At 55.0% G+C, this 26,680-nt stretch overlaps 3 protein-coding genes across 6 annotated transcripts in view; 1 reads left to right on the top strand and 2 right to left on the bottom strand.

Moving 5' to 3' along the window:
* The first annotated feature begins 2,986 nt into the window (after positions 1-2,986).
* On the top strand, positions 2,987-6,856 carry MED9 (mediator complex subunit 9). Its single transcript, XM_057408471.1, has 2 exons — positions 2,987-3,156; positions 6,554-6,856. Exons 1-2 carry the CDS (start codon positions 3,002-3,004, stop codon positions 6,768-6,770), a joined length of 372 nt encoding a protein of 123 aa, XP_057264454.1. The 5' UTR covers positions 2,987-3,001; the 3' UTR covers positions 6,771-6,856.
* Positions 6,857-9,762: 2,906 nt separating this feature from the next.
* RASD1 (ras related dexamethasone induced 1) lies at positions 9,763-11,013 on the bottom strand. Its single transcript, XM_057408493.1, has 2 exons — positions 10,615-11,013; positions 9,763-10,378 (listed from the first exon to the last, which is right to left on the bottom strand). The coding sequence occupies exons 1-2, from the start codon at positions 10,898-10,900 to the stop codon at positions 9,828-9,830; spliced, it is 837 nt and encodes a 278-aa protein (XP_057264476.1). The 5' UTR covers positions 10,901-11,013; the 3' UTR covers positions 9,763-9,827.
* Positions 11,014-20,194: 9,181 nt separating this feature from the next.
* The window catches only part of PEMT (phosphatidylethanolamine N-methyltransferase), a 38,713-nt gene continuing 32,227 nt past the window's right edge, over positions 20,195-26,680 (bottom strand). The window contains exons 7-10 of one of the 4 annotated variants that reach the window (XM_057408467.1): positions 25,486-25,597; positions 21,696-21,770; positions 20,873-20,933; positions 20,195-20,213 (exon numbers count right to left, since the gene is read on the bottom strand). In XM_057408467.1, the coding sequence (XP_057264450.1) occupies positions 20,879-20,933; positions 21,696-21,770; positions 25,486-25,597 (242 nt within the window). In that variant the 3' untranslated portion in view covers positions 20,195-20,213; positions 20,873-20,878. Of the gene's footprint in view, positions 20,214-20,518; positions 20,934-21,695; positions 21,771-25,485; positions 25,598-26,680 lie in introns of those variants that run through there. The other 3 variants (XM_057408470.1, XM_057408466.1, XM_057408468.1) reach the window with 3 other exon arrangements.

Genomic DNA, 26,680 nt, shown 5'->3' with positions numbered 1-26,680 from the left:
AGGTCCAATGTTCCTGTGCTGCTGGAGCTGTAACTTCTCATTCCTATCACCCCATCCCAGGTGGCCACATCCCTGACGTCACCTCCCAGCTGAGCAATACAGGCTTATCCCACCACAACAGCTTAGCAAGGCTTAAATAGAAAACTCAGTGCAGGAGGAAGAGATAAAGTTCAACCTGGTGATAGCCACATATTAAAAATGATAACAGAGCTGATGGCAACAGCACAAGCTCCAGATGGTCTGGCGGCGAGCAGCAGAAGCCAGTGAAATGCCAGCCCATCAATATAAAAACATGGAGTCATTGTAAGGAAAAGGTGAAAGGTACAGAGTTACCTGGCACTGAATGAAGGGACTGGTAGTAAATCCCTCACAAGTTACCTCTGGAAGCAGACAAGAGGCACAATTTGTACAGAAATGAAAGCACACCATTGGTATCATAAAGGAAACAGGCACCACCAAAAGAGGCTCCAGACAGAGGTTATTTGCTCAGCTGGGTTTCAGGATAATGGGTTAACCAAATGTTTGGATGAGCAATGAGTGCACGATGGCTTCAAGATGTGGAAGATAAGATGGTTCAGAGACATTTACACACTTAGAAACTGGCTGTCCAGGGAGTGAATTACACAAAGAGCCCCAATCAAAGGAGAAGAACAGGTCGATCGTTTGCTCTTCACGGTTTATTACCAAATCCAGAGGGAAATTATCCTTCTCATTCAACACTCAGTGTCTTTGTTCATGTTTTAGCTGCCTCGCTAGGAGCTCTCACAGGCTGCTCATTCAAACCCTTCTGCTGAGGAACTGATGGCGTGGTTGGAAAAATCCCAGCTTTCCTGCTTGGAAAATGAGGGAGGCTTGCAGACCACCACCAGCTCCATATGAGAAGAGAGGATGGTCAGACACAGCCCTTCCACCCAAGGCAGAGATGCTGACAGAATTACAAAGTGACATGGAGGGGGAAGACCACGTTGTTGGCGATACCTATTAGGACCAGCATTATAAGGATGTGACCCAGATTGTCCCATCAGTTATCCCACGAGGAAAAGGGCCTCCCAGCTTGGAGCTCCACAAAGGCAGGTGAAGATTAGGGTCCACCAGCATAGCTCCTCAGAGGTCAATGCTTGTGTGCACCCCTCAAATCACATCTTCTCTTTCTTGCAGACCTGTCAGCAGGGTCTCACCTCGCCCCATAGTCTTCACATGGACACGCTGTCATGGTACATGGTACTGTGCCCCTTGCACAGGATGATACTCAGTGACCACAGAGTCTCATCTAACCCATTCACCAGCATCTCCAGTGCTGGAGGAGCCTGTTGAACCACAACCCTACCCCAAACATCTTCACTCTCCCCTGGATTTGCCACGAGACATGACAAGCCCCAAAGGACAGAGATGGGTCACCTCAGGGAGCTGTTTCCACTGGAAGGAGGTGATGGGAAGGAACACAACCTAGATAAAGCTGTGCTCCAGCTGCTCTGGGAACACAAACCCCAAAATGAGAACTGAATGGCACAAAGCAAGCCTGATTGACAGCGCTTTAGGTGCAGCTGAACGGTATCTGCACGTTGTTGCCTGCTCTAAGGGCTGCCTGACTCACCCCTCAGAGGCAGGCACCAGCAGTTAATCACCCTCTCCATCAAGTCAACGGGAGAATTAAACCCAGCACAGTGCAGAGGGAAGAGTCCCCCATGGAGCCTGAATCAAGTCTTGCTTTAGAAACAGCCCATAAGGAGTGACAGAAATGAACCTCTCGGCTCAGACCCACACGACGGACGCAGCATCCTGCACCTCCTGCTTGGCTCAGGGAAGGACCATAAATACCACCAGCCTCTCCGCAGGGACCTGGGCTCCTTCTTCGCACATTCCAACATCAGTGCCCGAGCCGGGATCTATTCCTGACAACAGGAACAAAGTGAGCGATTGCATCTGCTATATTTAGAGCAAAGAGTCAATATTCCTTGTGGTTAAATGGTTACCAGCGTTCTCATTTGATCTGTAAATAGCTTCTGTTTGCCTTTTCAAAAGAAACTGGTTTAAAGAAGAAAACTGCCTTCCCAGCCCATGACTGTTGAGCAGGGTGGGCTATTTCCAACGAAACATTAAGTTATGCATTTTCTCCTCCAAATCCCTCCACTTTCCAAGCTTGGCTCCCAGCAAATGCTCCAGCTTGTTTTCCCTAAACTAATGCCCACTGCCCACAGGCACAAAGCCTGCTCCCACATTAAGGCATTACAAAGACCACGTCCCCATCACTCAGCCCCCTATGAAGTCAATCTAAGGACACCAACTCAACGAAGCTGGGGCGTAGCAGAGACAGCAAACCCCTGCTGCAGGGATTGATTTACCGCTGCACAGGGGGATCTCTCCCCTCAGCTTTGGGTCGAAAGGGAGGGATGCGCACACTGCTGGCGCATACCCTGAGCACACCAGGGGTGCTGGTGCGGGGGGGAGGTCCCGCACCCCTTCTGCTCTCACTGCCGCTGGGCTGCACGAGGGGGGATCACCGCAGGGGCACTGCCCGTGCTCCGGCCCGAGCCCAGCGCAAGCCCCAGGCTCGGCTCAGGCCCAGCCCCGGGGCGCACTCGCTGCCGGCCCATGCCCAGGGCAAGGCTCAGGAAAGGCCCAGGCCGCGGTGCCAGCTCCGACCCGAGCCCAGGCCCAACCTCGGAGGTGGACCCGGTGCCGGCCCATGCCCACGCCAACACCGGGGGAAGGCGCAGGCGAGGCCCCGGCGCAGTCCCCGGCCTAGGCCCAACCTCGGAGGTCGCCTCGGTGCCGGCCCATGCCCACTCCAGTGCCCGGGGAAGGCCCAAGAGCGGCCCCGGCGCAGGGCCAGGCCCGAGGCTCGGCCCGCTGCCGGCCGAGACCCACGCCTGGGCAAGGCCCACCCGAGCCGGCCGCAGGAGCCGGGCGGGGCTCGGCGGCGGCGGCGGGGCCGAGCTCCGAGCTCCGCCCGCCCCGCTCCGTCACTACGCGGCGCCGCGGGTGCCGGCCGGGGTCCGCCATGGCCTCGGCCGCGGGGGGGATCGCGGCCCGCACCGCCGAGGAGCCGCCGCCATCCGAGCCGCCCGCAGAGCCGAAGCCGCCGCCGCCGCCGCCGCAGCCGCCGCCCGCGCAGGAATTCTCCTTCCTGCCGCTCGTCCACGACATCATCAAATGGTAACGGCGGACACCGGGCCTCGCCTCGCCTCGCCCCGGCACCGCACCCACACCCCCTCCCACAGTGATGCCGTGGGGCAGTGGGGTCCCCCCTTTGACGATGCTTTGCCACCAGGGGAATGGGGTCCCCCTCTAGTGATGTACTCCAGACCCCAACATCCTCAGGGTGCCCTGGATAGGGAATGGGAATGGGGTCCCCCTCTAGTGATGTACTCCAGACCCCAACATCCTCAGGGTGCCCTGGATAGGGAATGGGAATGGGGTCCCCCTCTAGTGATGTACTCCAGACCCCAACATCCTCAGGGTGCCCTGGATAGGGAATGGGAATGGAGTCCCCCATTCAAATGATGCTTTCCCTCTCCCTGAGTGGGGAGCAGGGCTATGGGGCCCCCCTTTTAACGGTGCTTTAACACCCTCAGGGTGGACAGGGATGAGGGCAATGGGATCACCCTGTAACGATGCTCTCCAGCCCCCTGCATCCTTGGAGTGCCGTGGATGGGATCTCCCTTCTTGGTTATATTCTCCAAGCACCAACATCCTCAAGTGCCCTGGATGAGTCGCAGGGCAATGAGGTCGCCCCTCCCGGCATCTCCTTTGCCCTTTCCCTCCCCGCTGGAATTCCTGGGAAGAGCTGGCACAGCCCCAGGTGCATCCCTGCGCTGAGTCATGGCAGCGCCTGCACGGTGTTTGGGTCACCCAAGCAGTGCGGGTGCTCCCATGGGCCAGGGACACTGCCCCATCATTAACAGCCAGGAGCAGGAGTGTTGGACCTGCACTGGGTTATTGCTGCAGATAAGAGTCTTGTGTGGCTGATAAGAGCCTCGGGAAGTACAGGCAGTGCTGGGGCAGGGATACAGCCCGTTTCTGGGGAGTTGTAACAAGCAGGACGGCTTCTGCGGTGGTACGGGGTAAGCTGTTCTCATCCTGGGTCAAGATAAGTACCGTAAGGTCAAAGGTACTTGTACTAAGGTTCGGAGACCTGTGCTGTGTATGGCCCAGGATAACTCCTTCAGGGATGCTGAAGGTTCCAGTGTGGTTCTGCTGTGGAAATCCCTGCAGGCTTTCACCTGTACGCTATGGAGTGAGGCAGAGGGAATGGGAAGCGTGACTTGCCGGTTGTGGTCCTGGCTGTCCTTTCCCTGTGTGCTTAGTTAGGAGCTGAGGCTGGGCTGTGCCCTGCTGATGTTTCACTTACATCGGGCATGTTTGAAAGGGGAGAGAGGTTCACCCTTAATGGCTCCACAATGTGAGCTGTGGCGAGGAAAGACTGAGCACCCCCGGACACCTTGGTCCAGGTACAGAATGGCTGTGAGAACACAAACCCTCTTGAGCGCCTCAGTTTCCCCACTATGCTGATGGTGCCAACCTCAACCCTGCCTGTTCTATCCAGACCTCACAAGCGAGGCTAAACCCCATTGCTGGGTGCATGCAGGTGCGGAAGTGAGCCATAACCATGAGCTGAGATCTCCCAGAGTTCCTGTCTGTCACCGAGCAAGCCATGCTGACCCATAGATAACAGTCCTTAGGACATCCTGTGCCCTGTCTCCTGACTCACCCACTATTAGCAGCCATCCCACTAACCAGCTGTGTTCCTTGGCTTCACACACAGCATTTCCTGTGTGGCTGGAGCACATGTAGGTGCACTGAGCAGTGCTGCAGACAGGTAGGACCTCAGAGGTGATGGGATGTGTCCCTGACAGATGGCAAACGTGTTATTCTTTAACACGGCTGCCAGCCCTGCTGTTTTGACACATCTCCAAGGTGACTCTGCTTGGGAGCGAGGATACATCCCATCAGTTTGCTTACACTCAAGGACACGTGCTCTTTCCTGTTGTTTGGGTCCGGACAAAGTTTCCCCAAGCAGGGCTTGTTGGTATTTTCAACCTTGTACAGTCAAATGGCATCACCGCTGAGGCCCCAGCACATGGCTCCACCAGTGGTGGGCTGCGGTGTGCTGTAATGAAGAGCACTGTGCCTTAAGGCAGGTTTCATGCTCGCTCCATCAGCCCAGGCTGTGGCTGGATGTTGTGTTCAATCCCGTGTTACTGCAGGCGGTCTCTTCCCACACTTCCTCACCCCTGCCTGTCCGTGCCCTCAGAGAAGGAGTCCTTTCAGTGGCTTGATGCAGCAGGAAAACCACCCATCAGGGTTAAAACCTGATCCCTTTGGATCAACCACACAGACAGCTCCCTACCTGTGGGGAAGGGAACAAGGCTTGGGGACGCCTGGAACGGGAAGGACATCCCTCTCAAAGCCAGCCTGCAGCACTGATAGCTTAAAGGCAGCGCCAACCCATCCGTCCCATGCCATCAGCCTGTGTGTGTGTGCCTGTACTTTTCCACTGCCATCCCGACCGGGAATGCCTGCATAATGGGGCTCCATTCTAGTACCAGCTGCAGTTTGCTTTAGGAGGGAGTAATGACTGTTTTGTTCCAGCAGGCTTTCTGAAACAAGCGGCCACCATCTGGTTAAAAGCTTTGCTCTCAGCCATGGCACGATTCCCTCAAGTTTAGAATCGAGCCTGTCTCTACCCTGGTCATGCCAAGCAGGTTTATTTTTAGATCTGGCTATAGAACAGTTGTCAAAGACCATTAGAATCCCTCTCTCCTTATTAACAGGCGCCCTGGAAGCGGGGACTTGCTTTTTGCCTGGAATCAGGGAAACTTCTCGCCGGTGCTAACAAAGCTGAGGCAGATACTAATGAGGGGTTGAGGGCAGACGCTGCCTCAGACAACGGTGGTGCTTGAAAAGCACAGAGCTGGCTGCGGAACCGATTGTGCTGCTCTTAAAGGACAAGCAAAATAAGCTGTCGCTTCTCTTTTATGAGGTATACATCCCCAGAGAGTCGTTTGAAAGCTCCAAAGTGCCATTTTCCCTGCCATTGGATGCTCTGGGATACTTTGGGGAACAGTTTCTATTTTCTGCTGTCAAGCTGTTCGACTGCATTGATTTTTTTTCCATTGTATTACAGCAAGCAACAGGTCATGGGTGAGACTGAGAGCTTTCTTTCCAGGTGCCTACACACAACACACGTATGGGATCTTACCTTCCCCAAAGAGAGAGATGGGAGTTCAAGCAGAGGGAGAATGTAGCCTGCTCCATGGTAATGTTTTAAAGCTGCAGACCAGCTCCTCACCTCATTGATGGGTCCTGAGGTAACTGGAAATTGGCAGGAAACCAGTTTGCTCCAGAGGTTACCCACTCTGTCTATCTATCTGTGTCCATTTCATTAGGATAGGTGAATTAGGTGTGTGTAGCTAGATACCGAGAGCAAAATTTGCCCAGTGAGTTCCAGTTTAAGCCTTGGTTGTACTGGAAATGACAGTCACCCCCACAGGCTGAAGGGGTGTTTCCAATAGGAGAATTCACTGGTGTCTTGCTTTTCTCTCCTCTGCAGCATGGACAAGGACAGCCAGGATGTTCACCAGGTGCTGAATGAGCTCAAGAACAAGTTCCAGGAGATGAGGAAGCTGATCAGCTCCATGCCTGGCATCAGCGTGAGCCCAGAGCAGCAGCAACAGCAGCTGCAGAGCCTGCGGGAGCAGGTCCGGACCAAAAATGAACTGCTGCAGAAGTACAAGAGCCTTTGCATGTTTGAGATCCCCAAGGAGTAGGAAGGGTGCAGCTCTGCTGTCGGGTCTGAGATACTGAGATACCTCTGTCCTGGTTGAACAGGAGAAATAAAGGTGGCAGAAGTTTACTTCTCTTTCTTGTGTGCTTGCTTTCAGTGGCGTTGCTCTGAAGTTGTGCCTATGTGGATCAAAGGCGTGTGGCACTGAATCAGCACACTGTGCTTCACATGTGATGATGACAGTGGTGTGCTCACTTTGATCTGCTGTAGGACTGTACGTTTATGCGTCTTCTGTTTCTTCTCTGGGTAGGGGAGGTTGGTTTTCTTTACATTGAAGCAAGCAAGGAGACATGATGTTTTCTCCTCGCTATGGGTCAAAATACCTGCTGGTTACCCTCAGCAAGAAGAAGGAGCGTTTTCTGATTTAGGGTTTCTTTACACTTAAAAATGGCCACACATCAGGAGGGAATGTAAGAGGGAAGCATGAGCCATTTGGCCTTGCTCCTGGAAAGGGGCTCTGGAACACTTTCCCGTCTGTGTGTCGAAAGAGGAACGATTGCTTTCAATTGCTTCTGTATTTCTCTCTTTTTCAACAAGCGGTGGTTGTGTCTGAGGTGAAGCAAGCAGAGATTTAGAAATGCCAGGCTGCCTCTCTTGTGTATTCACTGAGTGGATGTGGACTGGGGCAGGGCTTTGGCAGCACAGAGGACATGCGTAGCCTGGGCCCGGCTCCTGGGTCGTTTCCTCTTGGAGGAAGGGCAAGCAGAATCAAAACAAGAGGGCAGAAGTGATAAGAGCTTTTAGCTACTCCACGTGTGACAGAAGTCAGGCTCAACAGGACGGGTCAGTTCCCCCTCCAAAGTGCTCTGGGGGCTTCCCACAAACACAAGCATTTGGGCAGTAGAACGGTTGCCAGTGGCTGATGGAAAGCTCTTGAGTGTCGTGTCACCTTCAGATGGATACTGGGGCTCCCTGCCTCTGTCCTCCTCCTGTTGGCTCTCACAGTGGCAGAGGACAATAAGCAGCACCATGTCTTGTTGACTATAGAAGATGTGACAGGACCTTGAATCTCATGGTTCTCTAAGAGATGGTGCAGGTTGGTAGTGGAAGAGGAGAAATAGAGTATCTGTTAAGAACCAGTGTTAGAGGGTGGGTAACACTCACGCCTTCAAAAGCAGGCAAACAAGGTGTGTTTGTGTATGGTTTTCCTTTCCTAACCCAAAACACAAGCAATCCTGCTCCCTGCAAGCTGGAATGGTTGCAACTCACCTGGAGCCTAGAGATTACTCTGTCTCCACTCTACTAGTACTTTCGTTGGGAAGGTGCCAGTGTGTAAACTCTGAGTAAAGCACACCACCAAGATAAACACAGCACAATGTACACTCGGTTTATTACTGGAATTACCTTGCTGTCAACCATTGCCTGTCCCAGCTCAATACATTCTCATATCTCACTCCTGGATGGGGGTTTGCCTTTTGTTGCCAGCTGCTGTTCCTATGAAATCAGGGCATATGCAGAGCTGGAAGAAGCAGTGCTCTTCCAAAGACCCGTCTGGCACTCAACACAGGAACAAGTTAACTCTGGCAACTTGAATCCAAGTTTCAACCGAAACTGAGGCAGGTTTGGTTTGCGTCTCACTCGCCCACCTTCATTTTATGGCTTCAGGAGAATCGCTTTGCCATTAATATGTGTTTGTTCTGCTGCTTGAAGGGGCTGGAAGCGAACCGCAGCAGAAGCCGGAGCCAGGAAGAGTTGTTCTTTGAAGAGCTTTCCCTTCTAGCAATACTTACTAACAACTCCTTAAGAAGAGATTAAACCCCATCAAATGCAAAGGTGACCTTTCGAGCAAAGCACTTCCTTCACTCCTATTGCAAAATCAAAACAATACCCCAACCAGGGCGCAAGTGACTCACTCTCTGTTGACATCATTCAAGCTTAGTTAATGGGGGGGAAAAGCATGAAACACAAGCAGCTCTTTCTAACGATGTGATGTCAGGCTGCTGGGTTGCTGCAGTGAACGACATGCCAATGGCCAGCACGGCGTGGGGCTGCTGCCATCATCACTTGGCGTTAGTGGAGTGAGGAAAGAGTCTTGGCTCGGAGACACGTTTGAGTGAGTAACTCCGTGCGTGGCCTCTTGTTACCCTGACCGCTTGCAGAGCCAGAAACCTTTGCACTGGGAGAAAAGGGGGTAAAATAAAAGGGTTGAATTGAGAGGGGTTTTAGCGCCTTAGAGCGGGGTTTGGGCTTTGTTGAAGCAGGATTCGGGTTGAAAGGAGAGGAGCCACAGGTGTCATTTGAAAAAGATTTTATTCACTTGTAGAAAAAATAAAACATCAAAGTTTCACCCACGGTAGAAACACTTGAAGAGATTTTTGTTCATGTCAATGCCAAGCAAGACCTACATAAAGTGCTATTGGTTTCTCACTTAGAAAAGCCCTTCCCGTCCCGTCCCCCCACCCCCCCAACCATCACCCTCCCCTGGATCTTGCAAATGAGACAAGACGAATGTAAACAGGAGTCAGTGTTTCGGTCCATCGGGACTGTAACCCTGCAATGCCTTTGCAACAGCTTAGGAGTGTCTTCTGCACGTGTTCCATAGACACAGACCCACACAGGACACAGAGCCAGAGTCCGTGCTCAGCTTCTCAAGGTAAGAGAACAAAACAAGCCAACAGGAACCAACCCCAAACCCCCAGGTGGGTGCTGGCAGGTCCCTGCCCTCCCCTCCTGAAGGCTGGGTGGTTTGGGAGGGAAAGAAACGCCAAAGTCTATGCCCTCCTCACTAATCCTCCCATCTGGCTGCCCAGCAGCTCACCCTTTCCCTGTCTCTCTGCCTGGAGGAGGCTGCTCCCAAGGAGATCCCCATTCTGCCCTTCCTAAGCCTCCCCCTTCGCATCCCTTCGTCCCAAAATCCATCCCCCCCACCCCAGAGGAAAGGGAGATGACGAAAGCAATGCTTGGGATAAGGGAAGCTGGGGAAAGAGGCGAACCCCTCTCTAGGTGGGTGCCTGCCCAAACTCAATTCGGAAACAAGCATCTCCCCCCCTCCCCCCCCCTCCAGTCTTTCCTTCCTTCCTTCCCATGGTGGGCAAAGCTCCTAACTGATCACACAGCGATCCTTCTCCTTGCTGTGCCCCCCACCGATGGCTTTCTCCCTGATGTACATGAGGTCACTGTGGACACTGGGGCGCCGGGCGAAGGGGGCCACGATGCCGAACGCCTCCTCCGAGCTGCCCCGGCCCCCCTCCTTCAGCAGCTTCTTGCCTTTCAGCGCCTTCTTATGCAGGATGTCGCAGTACTGGACCGAGACCTTGCGGTGCAGGTCGGGGCTCATCTCACTGGGCAGCTTGGCCATGGCGAAGAGAGCCTGGAACATCTGGTCCAGGCTGCTGTTCTTCTTGGCCGAGATCTCGAAGTAAGCGCATTTCTTGGGGTCCCCTCCTACCAGCTGCTCGATCTCCCGGGGTTGCACCTCCCGGTAAAAGTCACGGTCACCTTTGTTGCCGCAGATGACCAAGGGCACCTCGATGTTCTCCTTGGTTTTGTTCTTCAGGCATGACTTGGTCTCTAGGATTTGCTGCTTCAGGCGCTGCACCTCCTCAAAGGAGTCCCGGTTGTCCAGGCTGAACACAAGGATGAACACGTCTCCTGGGGACAAAGAGCCAACGTGAGATGGTCGCAGGGATGGGGACGCACTGCCTAAGCTAAGTGCTTGGGGAGGGAAGGAGTAGGCAGTACGTGGCTCCTGCATCCTCCCATCCACCCCATGCAGGGAGCAAAGTTGCCCACCCCCCCCAAAAATCCCACTTCCCAGGTCTGGAGAAACACCCCCAAACTGGGCAAGAACACCTGAAATCTGCTATGGGGAGGGGGTCCCCAAGTACCTGTGAGGATGGAGAGGCGGCGCATGGCGGGGAAAGGGTGGTTGCCTGACGTGTCCAGGATGTCGAGCTGATAGACCTCCCCACGGATGCTGTAGAACTTGCGGTGGAAGTCCTCGATGGTGGGGGTGTATTGCTCCTCGAAGCGGCCGGTGAGGAAGCGGGAGACGATGGCTGTCTTGCCCACCTTGGAGGAGCCCAGGATGACCATGCGGTAGCAGTTCTTGGCGGGGATGCTCAGCTCGGCCTCGCTGGGACACATCTTCTTGATCATCGCTGCCAGTTTCATTGAAGCGAAGTGCAGCTTGCGCCGAGGAAGGAGGAGGAGGAGGAGGAAGGCGATGCGTGCCCGGCTGCTCAGCCCCCTCCCCTCGCAGGAAAGGCCACTGTGAGCTCTGCACGGCCGCTGCCTCGTTATATGGAGGAGGCAGAGACCGCCCCTCGGCGCGTCACCGGCTGAGTCAGTGCCCGGCTCCGAGCAGCGCAGTCCCCTTCTTCGCAGCCCCGTTTGGGTTCCCGGTGCTGGGCAGCGCAGCCCCGTTCGCAGCCTCATTCGCGCTCCGGGTACTTGGGAGCCCCGTCCCGTTTGCAGCCCGATTTGGGCTCCCCAGCCCAATCCCGTTTGTAACCCGGTTCCTGCTCCTGGTTGCTGAGGAGTCCCGTCCCGTTCGCAGCCCAGTTCGTACTCTCGGTACTTGGCAGCTCCGTCCCATTTGCAGCCCAGTAGGGGCTCCCGGCGCTACACAGCCCGGTTCTCACTTGATAGCCCTGTCTCGCTCGCAGCCAACTTAAGGCTCCCCAGCGCTGCACAGCCCAGTCCTATTTGCAGCCCGGTTCCTACTCCCGGTACTTGGCAGCCTCGTCCCGTTCTCAGCCCAGCTGGGGCTCCGGGTGCTGCGCAGCCCGGCCCTCTTTCAACCACGGTTCCAACTCTCGGTACTTGGCGGCAGCCTCGTCCCGTTTGGGCTCCGGGTGCTGCGCAGCCCAGTCCCGTTTGCAGCCCGGTTCGTGCACCCGGTGCTCGGGAGCCCCGTCCCTTTTGCAGCCCAGTGGAGGCTCCCGGCGCTACACAGCCCGGCTCTCACTGCCAGCGCTTGGCAGCCCCGTCCCGCTCGCAGCCAAGTTACGGCTCCCCAGTGCTGCACAGCCCACTCCTATTTGCAGCCCGGTTCCCACTCCCCGTGCTTAGGAGCCCGGTCCCGTTTGCGCTCCGGTTCTGCACAGCCCGGTTCCTACACCCGGTCCCATTTGCAAGCCGCCCCCTTTGCGGCTCAGCCCGCAGCCGCGATGCTTTTGTCGCCGTCCCGCTCGCAACCCGGTGCGGGCTCCCCGTGCCCTGCAGCCAGCTCGGGCCTCCCGAGGCCGGCCCGAGCGGGATCTCTCTCCCCGGTGGGAAGCACCGGGAGCTGGGGGGTACCGGGGGACCCCAGCCCCGCTCCCCGGTGCGGTTCATACACTTGATCCCAGTGCAGGAGCGGGCCCCGGCAGCGCGCCCCGCAGGCAGAGCGGAGCGAAGCGAAGCCCTGCACCGCCGGCTCCGCCGCTATGGGGCAGGCGAGGGTCCCGCAGGCAGCGCCGCAGCCGCACTGCCCCGGGCAGGGCTTTGGGGTATGAGCCGCAGCATCGGGCCCTACAGCCCCTGTGGGGCAGGGGGGAGCTGCCCAGAGGAGGAGGAAGGATGCTCACAGGATGCAGTGCAGGCAGCAGGGTTGCTCCCGGCGGCAGGCAGGGTGCGTTACCTGTAAGATGCTGGGTCTTGCTGGAGCTGGGTGCCAAGGCAGGTCCTCAGGCTATTATGGGCTTGAGGAGGTGCTGGGTTCAACCAGCATCATCCCCAGACAGCAGCAGCCAAGCAATAGTCCTGAGAGAAACAGGAGTGTTGCTCTGCTGAGGGATCTCTGGGCTACCCATGAGAGAGAGGGCCTGGGGAAGCCAAGCTCCTCTTTAAATCAGGCTGATGAGCAAGTGTGAATTAGAAACACTCGTGAGGCTCCATTAGGAAAAACACCCACCAAGCTCAGCAACAGGGTCAGGGTAGCAGGAGCCTCACCCACAGCACTGAGAGGGGTCTTGGGGACAGCTGGAACACAATCAGTGCAGCTCAGCGCATCTCATCAGCGCTGCTTGGGAAGCGGATGGTGCTGAGCATTTCACCTCCCCCGAGTGTGGTCTCACACATGGCTATTAGCTTAAACCCTGTCCAAACGCTTGTGAAGGAATTGCAGCTGTCTGTGGGATGGAAGGGAAAAGCATTCCGGTTGTGCTTCCCTCGCAGCGCCATTCCTGCCTGCAGGGGAACATCCTGCCCTGCAGCAAGGCACAAGGACTCTTCGGGAAGGGAAAGTGGGACAGTTTCTCATGTTTATCCATCCGTGTGTGAGACCCCAACAGGGAAAACAACGGGGAGGGGGGATAGGAAGTGCTGACCTCTGGGGGACAGACAAATCCAATAGCTTGACTGGCATTTATTGTCAACTGAACAGCTATTAATAGTGCCAGGAATGGGTAAAAATAGCCCGCTCGAAGCCTTCTCCTGGGTTCGCGGCAATGGAAAATCCATTTGCTTCCTCTAAAGCTCCTCTCAGAGTCACGCAGAGCCTCAGGACAGGAGCATTACGAGGCATTAGGCTGAGTCCCCCCCAAACCATCTTGAAACTCATTTCCCAGGGGTTGATGGATGATAACGGATCCACCTCAACGCGAGGCAATGGCTGCTAAAAATCACTCCCTGTTTCTGACCTGGCTGCAAATAGCCCCAGTCTGAAGCAGGGGCAGGTGAAATATCACATCCCTTCCCCGGCCACGGGTGCCTATGCCCAGCTGGACCTGTCCTTTATGGGGTGCTTTGCTCCTCATCCTGCTTTGGAGGATCATAGAACCATAGAATGGTTTGGGTTGGAAAGGACCTTAAGATCATCCAGTTCCAACCCCCCTGCCATGGGCAGGGACACCTCTTACATGCAGCTGCTCGGTACAGCAAGAGCCACAGACACCTTTAATGGCATTGAACATCAGCACGGATCAATCCCTGCTTCTTGCTATTTGCACCCTCCTGGGTTTACCAAGGAATAAACCCATCCAGAGGCCATGGGGGAGCAGCTGGCGAAAGGGAATTCCATGAAAGCCGCAGGAACATCCCAATGGCAGAACATGCAGCTCCCCAGGGTCTGGCTTGGACAAGCTGTGCAGGCAGCACCAGCCTCTGCAACATGTGGGAAGCAAACTGTACCAGGAGGTGGGATCGGGATGCATCGAGCCAGGGCAGGAGCACTGGGGGATACTCGGAAGAGAACAGTTCTATCCGAACACGGCTTTGGTTTCTGGGTGTGCTGAGGAGAAGGGAAGCAGCATCGCTGCGGGGCTGAGCTGGGTCATGGATGGGAACTCTGGATCTGAGTGGTGGAAAAGGAAGGAAGGAGCAGCAATTGATGCCTTTTCCACATCCAGCCCCTGTGGGCCACGGAGGGAGCACATGCAATATGAGCTCCTTATCACTGCTGTTAAAATGCTTCATGTCCTACCAAGGGCTTACCCCCTGTGCAGCAGCAGCACGCAGCGTTCCCTGGCTCCAGAGTGGGGCTTTGCACCCAGATACAAGTCCACAGCCTGGCTTTCCTGACTCCCCAATTCCTGCTTTTCTGCCCCAGGATACGGACCTGCTCATCAATAGCACCCCTCTCCCTGTCCGGTGTATGACACCCCGGTGTGCTCCGGGTGACCCTGCGCATCCATCACCACCACGGGCTGTTTCCCAGTGTCTGGGATCTTAGGGGACCCCAAATCCTGTTGGCTGTGCCATTGGGATGAGAGAAGAAGTGAGGAGCTGGAGGAAGCAGGGGTAGGGAAGGAAAGGGAGGCTTTAGCTATAGCTCTTGCTTGCTCCCCTGAGGAAAAGCATCTGATTAGCTAGAGCTGCAGCATCCCGGGATGCTCTTCATTCCCTATATTATTAACTTGTCTCATTTTATTAACCCTCCTTTAAGGCTGTTCCAAAGAAGCACATAATTCACAACACAGAGATGAGATAGGATGCAGGAGTGGGCTGCTGGGGGATTTGCTTCTTTAGCAACACTTTTAATGTCTCTCGGTTCCTCTCAGCTCTTGGGATCGGATTAAGAGGGAATTTGGAAGCCGGAGACGTGCCTCAGATCCCCACTTCCTTGAGTCACGCAGGCAAGGGGCAGTGAGAGCTCCCTTGGGAATGCTCTCCCTGTGCCTGGAATGATGCAGCTCCCGCAGCAACTTGTGCCATGCTGTGGTCTTTGGACTTTCTGCATCTCCTCCTCTTCTCCCATCTTGGCTGCAGAGGCCATGGATAACCACAGGACAAGAGCTCCACAGAGAGCAGAATGGAGGTTCCCCAAAGCCAGGAACACCCCAGGAATCCTCTGCTCCCATTTTCCCATCCCATCTCACCCCCATCCTTTCACCTCTGGTTCCTTCAGAGGCAGCAGCATCCCACCAGCATCTGGCATGGACAAAGGTGTTTGCATGTCCCGGACATGTCCCCAAACTCCGGCACCTTCTGCTCCCTTCCAAAGAGCGGCAGATCCCTGGGATTAGAGGGAAATGTCACCTGTAACCAGAGATGGGCTCGGAATACAAGGCAGAGGGGAGAGGGAGGCTGAGTGTCCCCAGCGGGTGCATTGCTACGGATTGAAGAGGGGTTCCCATGGAAATAGTGATGGCTGCCGTGGGTATAGGACAGAAGCAAGAGGCCAAGGGGAGGCTGGAGCTGGCACAGGGATGCAGCCGGGGGTGAGGGCTCGGAGCATGGAAGTGTTTGATGCCCAGGTCCTGCATTCGCCCCCGTGTCTTTGGCTGCGGGGTCTGCTGATGCTGAGGCTGTGATTGGAGGTGTTGGGGTTGAGCTGGGTGAGGGCTGAGCCCAAATCAAGGCTTCCTGATGCAGCAGCAGAACAGAACCGCAGGCTCTGGTGCCTCCTTCCCAGGGGGCTCGGGCTGCTCTGCCTCCCTCCTGCGACCCCCATTTACTTGTGGCTGCCCCATCCCAAAGCCAGGTTGGACACAGGGGCTTGGAGCAAGCTGCTCTAGTGGAAGGGGTCCCTGTCCATGGCAGGGGTTGGAGCTGGGTGAGCTTTAAGGTCCCTTCAACCCAACCCATTCCATGATGCTGCGCTCCTTTCACTGAAGGCATCGTGATGCTGAGGCCATCCAGGACCAGGGCCAAGTCCCCAGAGGACCTGCACTTGGTTGTGACCACAAGTAACCCCACTCCTGTGTTTGCCTTCCCCCAGGGGAGGGATGGCCACCGGCCCTTGTGTGACAAACAAACCCCATAGCCAGGAACAAGGATAAACACATGGTGCAACCGGGGCAGCCGCGCTGAGTCTGCACTTCTGCTATAGGGGAAGATGGAAGGGAACCAAGGGGGGTGTGCTCCGGGGCTCCCATCCCGGGGCTGAGCTTGAACCCACACACAGCCATTGGTGAGCAGGGGAGATGCTCGTCTGCCTCCAGCAAAGATGAGCTTTGAGCATCCAGGGACACTGGCACTGGAAGGGGCAGTTTGGGCACGGACTTGCTCAGAGAAGCTGTGGCTGCCCCATCCCAAGGCCAGGTTGGACACAGGGGCTTGGAGCAAGCTGCTCTAGTGGAAGGTGCCCCTGCCCATGGCAGGGGTTGGAGCTGGGTGAGCTTTAAGGTCCCTTCCAACCCAAACCAGGCTGGGATTCCATGATTCTATGCTTTATCAGGGACCCCTCAATCCAGAGAAGGCAGATGGGAGACACGCCAGGACTTACCTTTACATGGGAATAAACCGCTCCCCCCATCCCTGAAGTGCAGGGAACACAGTCTGAGCTTTAAACACCCACAAAGAAACACAGTGGGAGGATTACCCCGAGAAGCAGCTGTTTCCAGGTGGGAAACCACCAGCCTTGGAGCCCAAACCAGCACCTAGGGCAGGACCAGGATTTGTCCCACCTCAGCAGAGCAGGGATCGAGCCACACGGCAAGCTCCTGCTCTGGGGTCTGCAGCTGCAGGCACTCCCCATGGATGCCCAGAGGATGCTTCAGTGCCGGGAGAGCAGCAGTATCCCAGTCCAACATCCCCGCTGCCCTTCACATCACGGCCAGGGATCGCATCCAGCCAACACCGCCCTCCACCCCGGGGGCCTTTACGCACGGAGCTCCCACCACGAGCCAGAGGACGAGGTACGAGGCTGTTTGCTTTAGCTTGCACAACCAAAAGGCCGCCGGGACAGCCCGGAGCGCTGCCACGCTGCGCCGCTTCCTCCTCGGAGCCCAGCTCCAAACAGGAATCACAGGAATGTGCTGCTTTTTCCATGTCGTGGTTTATTCCAGTGGGGAGCTGTTTACCGAGCCCGGCTCCTCTCTGCATCAATCACAGCCTGGCTTGGGTTGAAGGGACCTTAAAGCGCATCCAGCTCCAAGCAGGGACACCTTCCGCTGGAGCAGCTTGCTCCAAGCCCCATCCACAGGGAAGAGCTTCTGCCTAAGAGCTCATCTCAGTCTCCCCTCTGCAGGTTAAAGCCATTCCCCTTGGCCTGTCCCTACGTCCCTTGCCCCAAGCCCCTCTCCAGGTTTCCTGGAGCCCCTTTAGGCACTGGAGCTGCTCTAAGGTCTCCCCTGAGCATGGTGCTGGCCCCTCACCATGCTCCTACCACTGGGGCCATTGGGGTTTGTATGGGGGATCCCTCACCCTCCAGAACACATCACACGCAGCTTAGGGAGAGGAGCCACGTAGAGCATGAGGGTGGCAGAGCCACCCTGGGGGCTGTGGGACAGGGCGACCCAAGGCAGTGCAGCGCAGAGGACTCGGTGACCCATCCATCCCCGCCAGGCTCAGTTGTGATTTAACCAGATCCCCCTTCCCCGGTGTTTGCTCTGGAGCAATGGCCCAAACATCAAGGGAGGCGTTATCTGCACCCAGCCTCACGTGTGGCATCTCCCAAGGCTGCAAACAACCTCCCTGCCAAGCTCCCAGGGACCCACGGCTGCGTTTTGAAGCCACAAAGTTAGGAAAACACTTCCCGTGACCACATCTCCTAGGACCCCATTGCTGCTCGATGCCTCTCCAAGAGGCAGAGGGATGATCCCCCCCCCATGCCAGCATGGCATTGGGACTGCAGCTGCCTGGTCCATGGGGTCTGATGGCACAGAGACTCCTCTGGATGCAGCAGGAGTCTCACATCCTGACCCAGAGATCACGGTGTCCATCCCTGCATCACCGGTCCTGCGGCACCACCAATGGTGGTGCTCAGCTTGAAGGGTTCATCCCCACCCTCTGTAACCTCAAACTGTTCGAGACATCAGGTAACTGGAGATGAATCAATGCTGTTAATCCCTCGTTGATAAATACCATAAAGCAATATAAATAACAGTGTCTCTGTGTTCTCCTCCTCCCATCCCTAGTGAGCAGCACAGCACTGCCGAAGACTGGCCCCAGCCAGAGCCAACAGCATCCCCCAAGGGAGGAATGTGGGCTTGGACCCCATGAGATGAGCTGAACATCACCTTCCAGCTCCTTGGATCTGCTTTAGGGAACAGAGCAGATGCCTCTGAAACATCCAACTCCGGCTCTACGGCAGCCAGAACTGGGGCTGTGAAGGCAGAGACACGTTAATCCCTGCTGGCTGCTGCAGGAAGAGCTACTGAAAACGCGGATGTATCTGGCACAGCCCAAGCAAAACCCCTTGTGCTGACCTGGAGTGGTTGGGAAGTGGGAAAGGTTGGGTTGGGATTAGGTTTGAAAAAGGAGGAAGGCGTCCATGAAGCAGGTCCTGATGCTTTTGGGATGCTGTGGGCACGGGAGAGGAAGCAGCTCCATCGCTGGGGTTTATGGTGATAGATGTGGGCTGAGGATGGGAATGGCACAAATGGAGACCCCCCCCCAAGCCTTGTGATATGGTTAGGGAAAGGTGTACGTGGTCCCAGACTGGGAATGAGACGGCACAGACATAGCCCTTGCTGCGACCTCATTAAGAGTCATCCTTCCCAAACAAGCACGTGGCTCTTTGGTTCAATACTGATTTCACCTATCAACAAAGCCAAGTTTATTTACATCAGAGACTAGGAGCCAGGGCGAGCAACTCTGACATAAACTGCCTGGCTAATGCAACGTATCCTCGCCGTGCTGGTTGCTATGGGCACTGGGCTCTTTAAACCCAGTCTATAAACATTAACGGTGGAAGGGGATGAGGAAACTTACCTAAAAATAAACCACTATGCCCAAGTCTTTAAGAGGAAAGTTGAGGGGATGGCGATTAAAACAGATCCTTGTGTGATGGGGAGGAAACACACACACAGCATCCGTGAGCTCGGCCCAAGGAAACAAGAGGCTGGACTGAAAAGAAACCAACGCTTTTAATTCCTGCTGAGCAATGCCCGAAGGGTGAATTACAACATGCAAAAGCAAGAGGAAATGGGACCGTGAGGTGACACTGAGAAAAGGGAGGACCCTCTGTGGAGGGGACAACGTGATGCTGAGATGTGGTACCGCATCGTGATGCTGAGATGCGACACCGCATCCCGGAGAGTCAGCAGCAGTGCAGGGGGAGCTTCACACTGCCTCTTTTTTGGTCATTTACAGCTTATTTCTCCAACTGTTCTGGGAATCTGTAAACACTGAGCCTGAGGGTCTGGAGCATCACCCCTGGGATGCGTTCATTCAGGGCAGGATCCAGCACCGGGCTCTTTGGGACTTGCAGAGGCTGGTGGTAAGGTTGGAGGGGCAGATCCATAGCTGGCTGCTGTGCAGCGCTAAAGGCAGAAGCAGCCCTTCCCCTCCCTCCCATCGCAGTGGGAAACAGCTGGAAGGCACTGGGTGGTGGGGAAGGGAAGGCAGGACCCTCATGTGGGAAAAGGAAGGAGCCAGGGCATGGACACGGCCAAGGATGGGGTATCTGCAGGGCGCAGACGGGGATTGACTCTTCCCTTTGGTCTTCTCCATGCTGCAGTTTCCCCATGGATGGCTGCCAGCCCTTCATCACCCCTGGGTGGTGGTTTAGGTTGTTCCTTCACTTCTTCATGCTCTTCAGTCACCTTTCCACATAGTGTGGAGATGCTACAGGCGGGAAACCACAGCTCTGGATGGGGAAGTTCCCCTCTCCCAGAAGAGAGAGGGTTTGTTGTTGGGTTCACAGCAGGTTTTGGGTTTACAGCAGTTTTTCCTTTCTTCCTTCTCCAGCCATGCCTGAACACGTCAGGAGCTCCTGAGCCCTCCCCATTGCTTCACCTGAGCCTTTCTCTTCCCCTGGCTCTTCAGCAGCATCTTCAGTTGGTGCTTCCCCACTCTCAGAGGTTACTTACAGAAAGGTCCCAGTGTCTCCATCACCTCTTGCCCTCCAGTCCAGGGCTGGTGCTGAACTGCTTCTTCCCCTGCAGATCTCCAGTAACTGGGAGGTCCCACCTTCAGTGACCCGGCAATGGGGACAGAGACCTGGGGACAGGGACCTCCATCTCCTGCAGCGAGGAGGTGTTCCTCCCCTTGCTTCCAATCCTGCGGGGTGCTCAGTTGGCTCATTAAGGGGTGCTGGGCTAATTACAGGATACATCTCAGTAGGAAAACGGGCAAACGGGCCAGCGTGGGGACGCTGTGCGAGGTATCCGAGACGCTGCTTTGCAACAGGCAGAGAGACATGAGTTTGTTAGAGACCTCACCTACAGCACCTCACCTACGTGCTAGAGCATCTTCGGTTGGGGCAAAGGCTATGGGGCTGCCAGAACCTCAACTGTGATGGCACTTGGGCTTGTCCAGCCCCTCCAACCAAAAGGAAGCCAAAGCAAAAGGAGTTTCTGGGGTGCCCATGTGCAGAAATGCTCCTGGCTGGGGCAAGGAGCAGCCTTGGAACAGGGATGCTCTATTTCCCTGTGGGGTAATGCCTCACATGCCCTCTCACACCATCCTTGCTGCTTGTTGGAGCACCTACCGTGGGCAATAACTGCTTTTCTCTACCTGATTTAGACTAAGCTGGAGCCTCAGAGCTCCCCAGCATCCTGCCCTCGCACTCTCAAGTATATAATCAAAGCAATTTGGGGGTTGAGTGTCAAGAGGCAGCCACAATCACTGCTGTGTAAAGCCTTACTGTATGGGGTTTTGTGGAGGCTGGAAGCTCAAATCCATGGGGAAGGGCAGGAAGGGCTCTGGAGGAGCTGGGAAAGGCAGGGCTGGGCAGGGATGCATTGGGAAGGGGTGAGGGGGTGCTCCCATCCCCATCTAACGTGCCCGTAGGTGTGAAGCAGCCCCTCTTGCTGCAATGCTCATTGGCAAACATACCTCTTGCTACTTGCTCTTGGCTCCCTTCTGTTTCTGCCGATATATTTCCTCTGTGAAGGGCCTGTAGTTGGGAAGTTGGGGGGAGAGGGGGCAGAGACACGAGAGAGGGGCAAAAGAAGGGGGGGGGGGGGGGGGAAGAATTAATATAAAGATGACTGCATGCTCTCTGTTGGACCCAGAAACTCTGCCCTTTGCAGGCTGGCCTGTGACTATCCCTATGGCAATCCCTGGCTCCATCTCTCCGGGCTCCAAGCTGGGATCATCCCTGCACCAAGCAGCACAAGGCTCAGCACACGCTCAGACTCCCCGTGCGCGCCGAGCATCCTCACCTCCCTTTGCATCTCCTCCTCTATTGCAAACACAAAAGACTCTTCATGCTCAAGTACTACTGCTGCTCCTGGGGATAATTCAGGGCTGCTCTGTCCTGGGCTGCCGAGCTATTGTGGCACCAAACAGGAGAGAAGCCCATGCAAGGAGCTACACAATACAAGCTCTTCTTGCAGGGTCTCTTGAGATGACAGAATGAATCCTCTCACTGCCTTCCTTATTGCTCTTGTATCAGCAGAAACAGGCACCAGAATGGAAAGATCATCTCCTTTTGATAGGAATAAACCCCAGCATCTATGTTCCTATAACTCAGCAAACAGTTGCAGGGTGGAATCTGCCCATTGTGAAAACAACTGAGAAACGATCCTCTTGTTTTCCTTCTTCCCTGCTGAATCCATTGGAAAACCCCATCCCTGCCTGTGCTGCTCCCCAAAACCTCACGAGTTAAGGCTGGTTGGGATCACTGGAAGCTCTTCAGTGGCACAGAGCTACTCACCCCTCATACAGCGTGGCGATCGTGTAGGACACTGCCACGACTGCTGTCAGCAAAAGGCCAGCTGGGCTTGCGTGCCTGTTTTGAAAGAGAAGAGCAGGTGAGTAGGAGGGCTTATGCAAGACCTGGTTTAGAAAGTGAAATGAGAGGCTGGGCTCCCCTCTTCCTCATTAAACAGACGTGACTAAAAGGGCTGGGTTTGTATAGCTAACGTTAACTGTCTCAGACAGATGTTCCTTGGCAAAGCCTCTTCCCCAGCCTTTCTGATCCCTGCACGCCTCTGCTAAGAGAGCTTCTGCTTTGATGCTAAATCCTGAGATTATAAAGCTGTTTAATAGCTGAGCAGCTGCTTACATATGGCTCTGGCTCCCATTCAGTGTGCTGGAAGGGCAGTGCCTGATGTGCACAGGAAGATGGGCCACCAAGGGCACGGGAGATACTTGGCAGATGGAGCAGTGTATGGCACCGTAACACCCCAATGGCACTGAGCCATTGCAGGGATGGGGATGGAGAGGTCCATACCTGCCCCATGAAGGGTGCTAGGGTGGGTGCTGCGTTGGGGCTGGGGGCTTGGATCATGTTTAAATCCATTCCAAGGTGTTTAGGAACAGGAACACGTCCTACACCTCCCAAGGCCAGGCATAGGGGACCGATGCCACCCGCTGCACTGTCTGGTTGTGGCACTCGAGGGCTCTGGCTGTCTGGTTCACCACAGGCACCACATCCCCCAGACACCCTTTCTGCATCCTGCACCTCCTGCTACTGGCTGCAAGCATTGCCCTTAATGAGGATGCTGCTGACTGCCTTTAATTGCTGCTTGCAGCTCAGAGGGGGACAAGAGCTGGTTGTCAGCACAAAAAGGTACTTAGCTGGTCCTTGGTGAGGATAAACACCCTGCAAGCCTTGTGAAAACATGCCTTCAGGGAGACCAACCTAAACCTCAGCCTGGACCCGCTTTCAGGTACCACTTGGTCTAATCAGTTCCTGGAGAGCCAGACACAAATCTTCCCCTTTGCACTGTTTCCATTCTGCACTAAGTTCTTTCCCTCATTAGGAAGCACTGGGCAACTTCTTCCCCTCCCAACCCCCTGCTATTACATGCTTAGTCATGTCTCCTCCTTGATTCCTATCAGAGAGAACAAATTTGCATGATTGTTTGTTGACAGCAAGACCTCTAATTGCATCATTTGGCTGCAGCTCCAGCTCTGATTTACACAGCCTGTTGCCATGAGTTAAAACACTTCCCTACCAGAGATACACAAAGCTGTCCCCAAACAGCTAATGCTCCATTTGTCTTGCAGGAGAAATGAGGCTGCTCGACACGGGCAATGAGAAGCATTTGGGTGAGTTGTTTCTCTCCTCTTAGGAGCTAGCCCTACTCATTGGGCAACAGCTCAGTGTTGTAGCAGTGCTGACAATGAATCAGCCACAAAGACTGCATGGCCTCAGTAGGGCTTTTTTTGGGGTGAGAAGTCTGTCCCCAATCCTGCTGCAGCTCCCCAAGGCTGCGGGTTGTCTGTAAAAGCAACGGGAGGGATTTGCATCCTTCCCCATCAGCCTTACTGGTCCTGGATATTGGATGTGGGACAACCGCTTTGTCCTTTCCTCCTGGAGCTCTTGTTTTCATGCTGACCTTCTCCAGTGCACGTGGTGGACATGGTTTTGGTGCAGTTAGTTGAGCTGGGGATAGCTGCAGCATCCTGCAAGGGAGAAACCAGCTGCTCTCACCCCATGAGATGCTTGTAAGGCTGGACTGGAGTAGGAAGGCAGGCTGCCTGGTGCGCTGCCAGGCTCGCTTACGTACTGTGCTATGTGCCCTTACGGAGGAAAATGAATCAATCCTTTGGGCTCTGATGGTACGATATCGAGTGTGATACATCACCAAAGGAGGACAGATATGCTCTATGTGCCAGGTCTGACCAGAACCAGGCTCATTCCTCCAGCATCCCTCCCACTGCCATGGAGCTGGGACGTCAGCTCGGGCACCTAACATCTTCTGAGAGCTCCGGGACCTCAAAAGAGACCTGGACTCCCCAATAAACCTCAGCATCCTGAGCTGGAGCATGTCCAAAGGACAATGGAGCTGGTGAAGGGTCTTATGGACCCTTGGGCACAAGTCTGATGAGGAGCAGCTGAGGGAACTGAGGTAGTTTAGTGTGGAGAAAAGAAGGCTGAGGGAGACTTTACGCTCTCTACAGCTACCCAAAAGGAGGATGTAGTGAGGGAGGGGATCAGTCTCCTCTCCCAAGTAACAAGGGATAGGAGCGGAGGAAATGGCTTCAGGCTGCATCAGGGGAGGTTTAGACTGGATATTAGGAAGAATTTCTTCACCCAAAGGGTTGTCAAGCATTGGAACAGGCTGCCCAGGGCAGCGGTGGAGGCACCATCCCTGCAGGTATTTAAAAGACACATAGACGTGGCACTTGGGGACATGGTTTAGTGCTGGCCCTGGCAGCATTATGTCAATGGCTGGACTCTGCGACCTTAAAGGTCTTTTCCAACCTCAGTAACTGTGATTCTATGAGCTGAGATTCCAAACCACACCACGGGAAGGGCTGTGCAGAGCTTCCCCAGGGCAGGCGGGCGCTGTCCCGGTGCCGCTTTGCACAGCTCCAGCAATTTCAGAGCAATTACTGATCGTGCCTCGCTGCCCTTTATTGTGGCAGCCTTTGAACGAGGCAAAGGAGGCAATTACAACGCTGTCTCGAGCTGCTTTTGCCTGTGATTGCAGTGGAAGAGCAAGCATCACGCAAGGCTGCTCTCTCGCGGGGGTGAAGAGGAGATTTCTGTGTCATAAAGAGCTCAGGAGAGCTCAGTGGGTTCCATAAAGGTCCTAGGAAACGATACGATGCTGATCTTAAACTCACTTTATAATTCCTCCTGGTCTAATTCCTCCTTCTGCACTGTTTTAGGGTGGTGGTGCTGGTTGTGGTGTGGTGCTGAGGGGCTCCTCCTGCCCCAGCTCTGCCCCATTCCTTTCTTCCCTGTGAGGGTGCTGAGGTGCTGGCACAGGGTGCCCAGAGAAGCTGTGGCTGCCCCATCCCTGGCAGTGCTCAAGGCCAGGTTGGACACAGGGGCTTGAAGCAAGCTGCTCTAGTGGAAGGTGTCCTTGCTTGGAGCTGGATGAGCTTTAAGGTCCCTTCCAACCCAACCCAATCCCTGATTCTACGATAGTGGCCCACTACACTCTCCAGGCTCCCAAGGGAACACAACCAGGGTTTGGTTTTCCTCCTGGGCAAATACATAAAATGTGAGATCAAATGAAAACCACATAAAACTTGTTACACAGAACAGAATACATTGCTCATTTGCTGCTAAATTACAGCCTATTCATTTCCTCCTAAGCAGGCTATTAAGCTGTGTTGTATCACATGAGGAGTGTTTGGGAAGCGTTATCACCGTGCTGGTGGGGGAAAGGGTGTGTTGGCTTGTTTTGCTTTTCCCAGAGGTAATTACAGGGCCTCCCTGATCCCTGGTATCAGTGCCCTGTCCCTGCTGAGTGACACCCGGCATGACTCTAGCCCTGCCTGTTGGTTTTTCCACGTGCAGAGCCTGCCAAGGACCTCGCTGCGCTGCGGAGCCTTTGCTGATGCTTCCTTTCCCCTTTCAGCACCCGGCTGTTATTTGTTTCCCTACTATTAATGCCGTGAGTCTTTTATGGCAGCAGCAGATTTTGCATGCCCAGAAATAGCCAGGAGGTGAGGAGTCCTGGCATGGGGCACGTTCCCTGCCATGCTGCTGCTGGCTGCCAAAGCTAAGTGCATCTCTGTCCCCTGATGCTGCATGTACTCACATGAGAGACCAGCCCAGGTAGACGGCTGTGCTGCCCCAGTACATGGGATTATCCAGGACGCTGAAGGGGAAGCTGGTCACTTTTGCCTCCATCAGGATGCCAAAGTAATCACCTAGAGAGCAAACAGAGGGGTTCTGGTTAAGCACCATGGAGCTGGGAGGTGCAAGGGGGGGGGTGCTGGCACAATGATACCCTCCTTGTGCCACAGGGCATCCCTGCCAGGGCTGCAGAGCGAAGGCAAAGGAGGGGTTTTGCTGCCGATTGCCAGGCTGAGGGAACAGCAACAAATAGGTTGGCTGCTTGCTCTGTGCCTATCAGCTCTTCCAGGAATGGCTCTTTGCCCACGAGGGAGCTCTGTGCATTGCAATGAGGTTATGGCAGCCACGTCCCTCATCAGCAGGCAGCTCTCGAGGTCCCAACTGGCTGATTCTGCCTTTCTCATCTGAAAACCGCCTGTCTGATGCCACTTGACGAGGAAGCAAGTGCATGGGATCAAATCCATTTAATGGGGAAATAAGCCCAGTGCGCTGTAATGGTCTCTCGAGATGCCCTAATCATGACCAGCACCATCACCAAATGCCCTCATTTAGTGTCACCCTTTGCTCACAGTGCAGAGAATTTCTCAGAACGTCAGAAAATAGCACCTCTGCCTACAAAACACTCGATTATCGACACGATGGTGATGATAATAGGGGATTGTCAACGGTAATGAGGGAAGCTTTCAGAGCTGTCAGCACCCAACCAGCTTCCTACCTACCTCGGAGCAATCCTTCCACCCTCCTGAAAGGAGCCTGGAAAAGAGGAGATGTTGTGCAGCTTGGGAGCAGCATTTTTGGGGGACGGAAAGGACCGGGTTGCGCATCTCTGACTCCTGTTGGTCTCACAAGCAGGACCACAAAGGACTTTGCTCCATGTCCATTGTACGAGATGCAGGTGAGGAGCGGTGCTGATCCATCAGCCCAGGAGCTGCCATCACCCTGCATCGTGTTCCAGGTTTGCTGCCAGCCTGTTCCCTGACCTTGGGCAAATTCCCTCCATCCCTCCCAGCGCTATTGTGCGCCGATCATAATATCAGTCTTTCTTATAGCGCAGAGGGTGGTGAGGATTAATGTATGGTGAGAAAGTGCTTGGAAATCCAGATAAAAGGCATTACAGAGTGCAAACTATTCAAGGTTATGATTATTACCTGGATCGT

This window comes from Pezoporus wallicus, unplaced genomic scaffold (genome assembly GCF_028554395.1).
Source record: "Pezoporus wallicus isolate ANWC-B61680 ecotype Strahan unplaced genomic scaffold, APGP_CSIRO_Pwel_v1 scaffold_14666, whole genome shotgun sequence".
Lineage (NCBI taxonomy): Eukaryota > Metazoa > Chordata > Aves > Psittaciformes > Psittacidae > Pezoporus > Pezoporus wallicus.
Note: the sequence above shows the minus strand (reverse complement) of the source record. Positions and strands in the feature narration are given on the sequence as shown.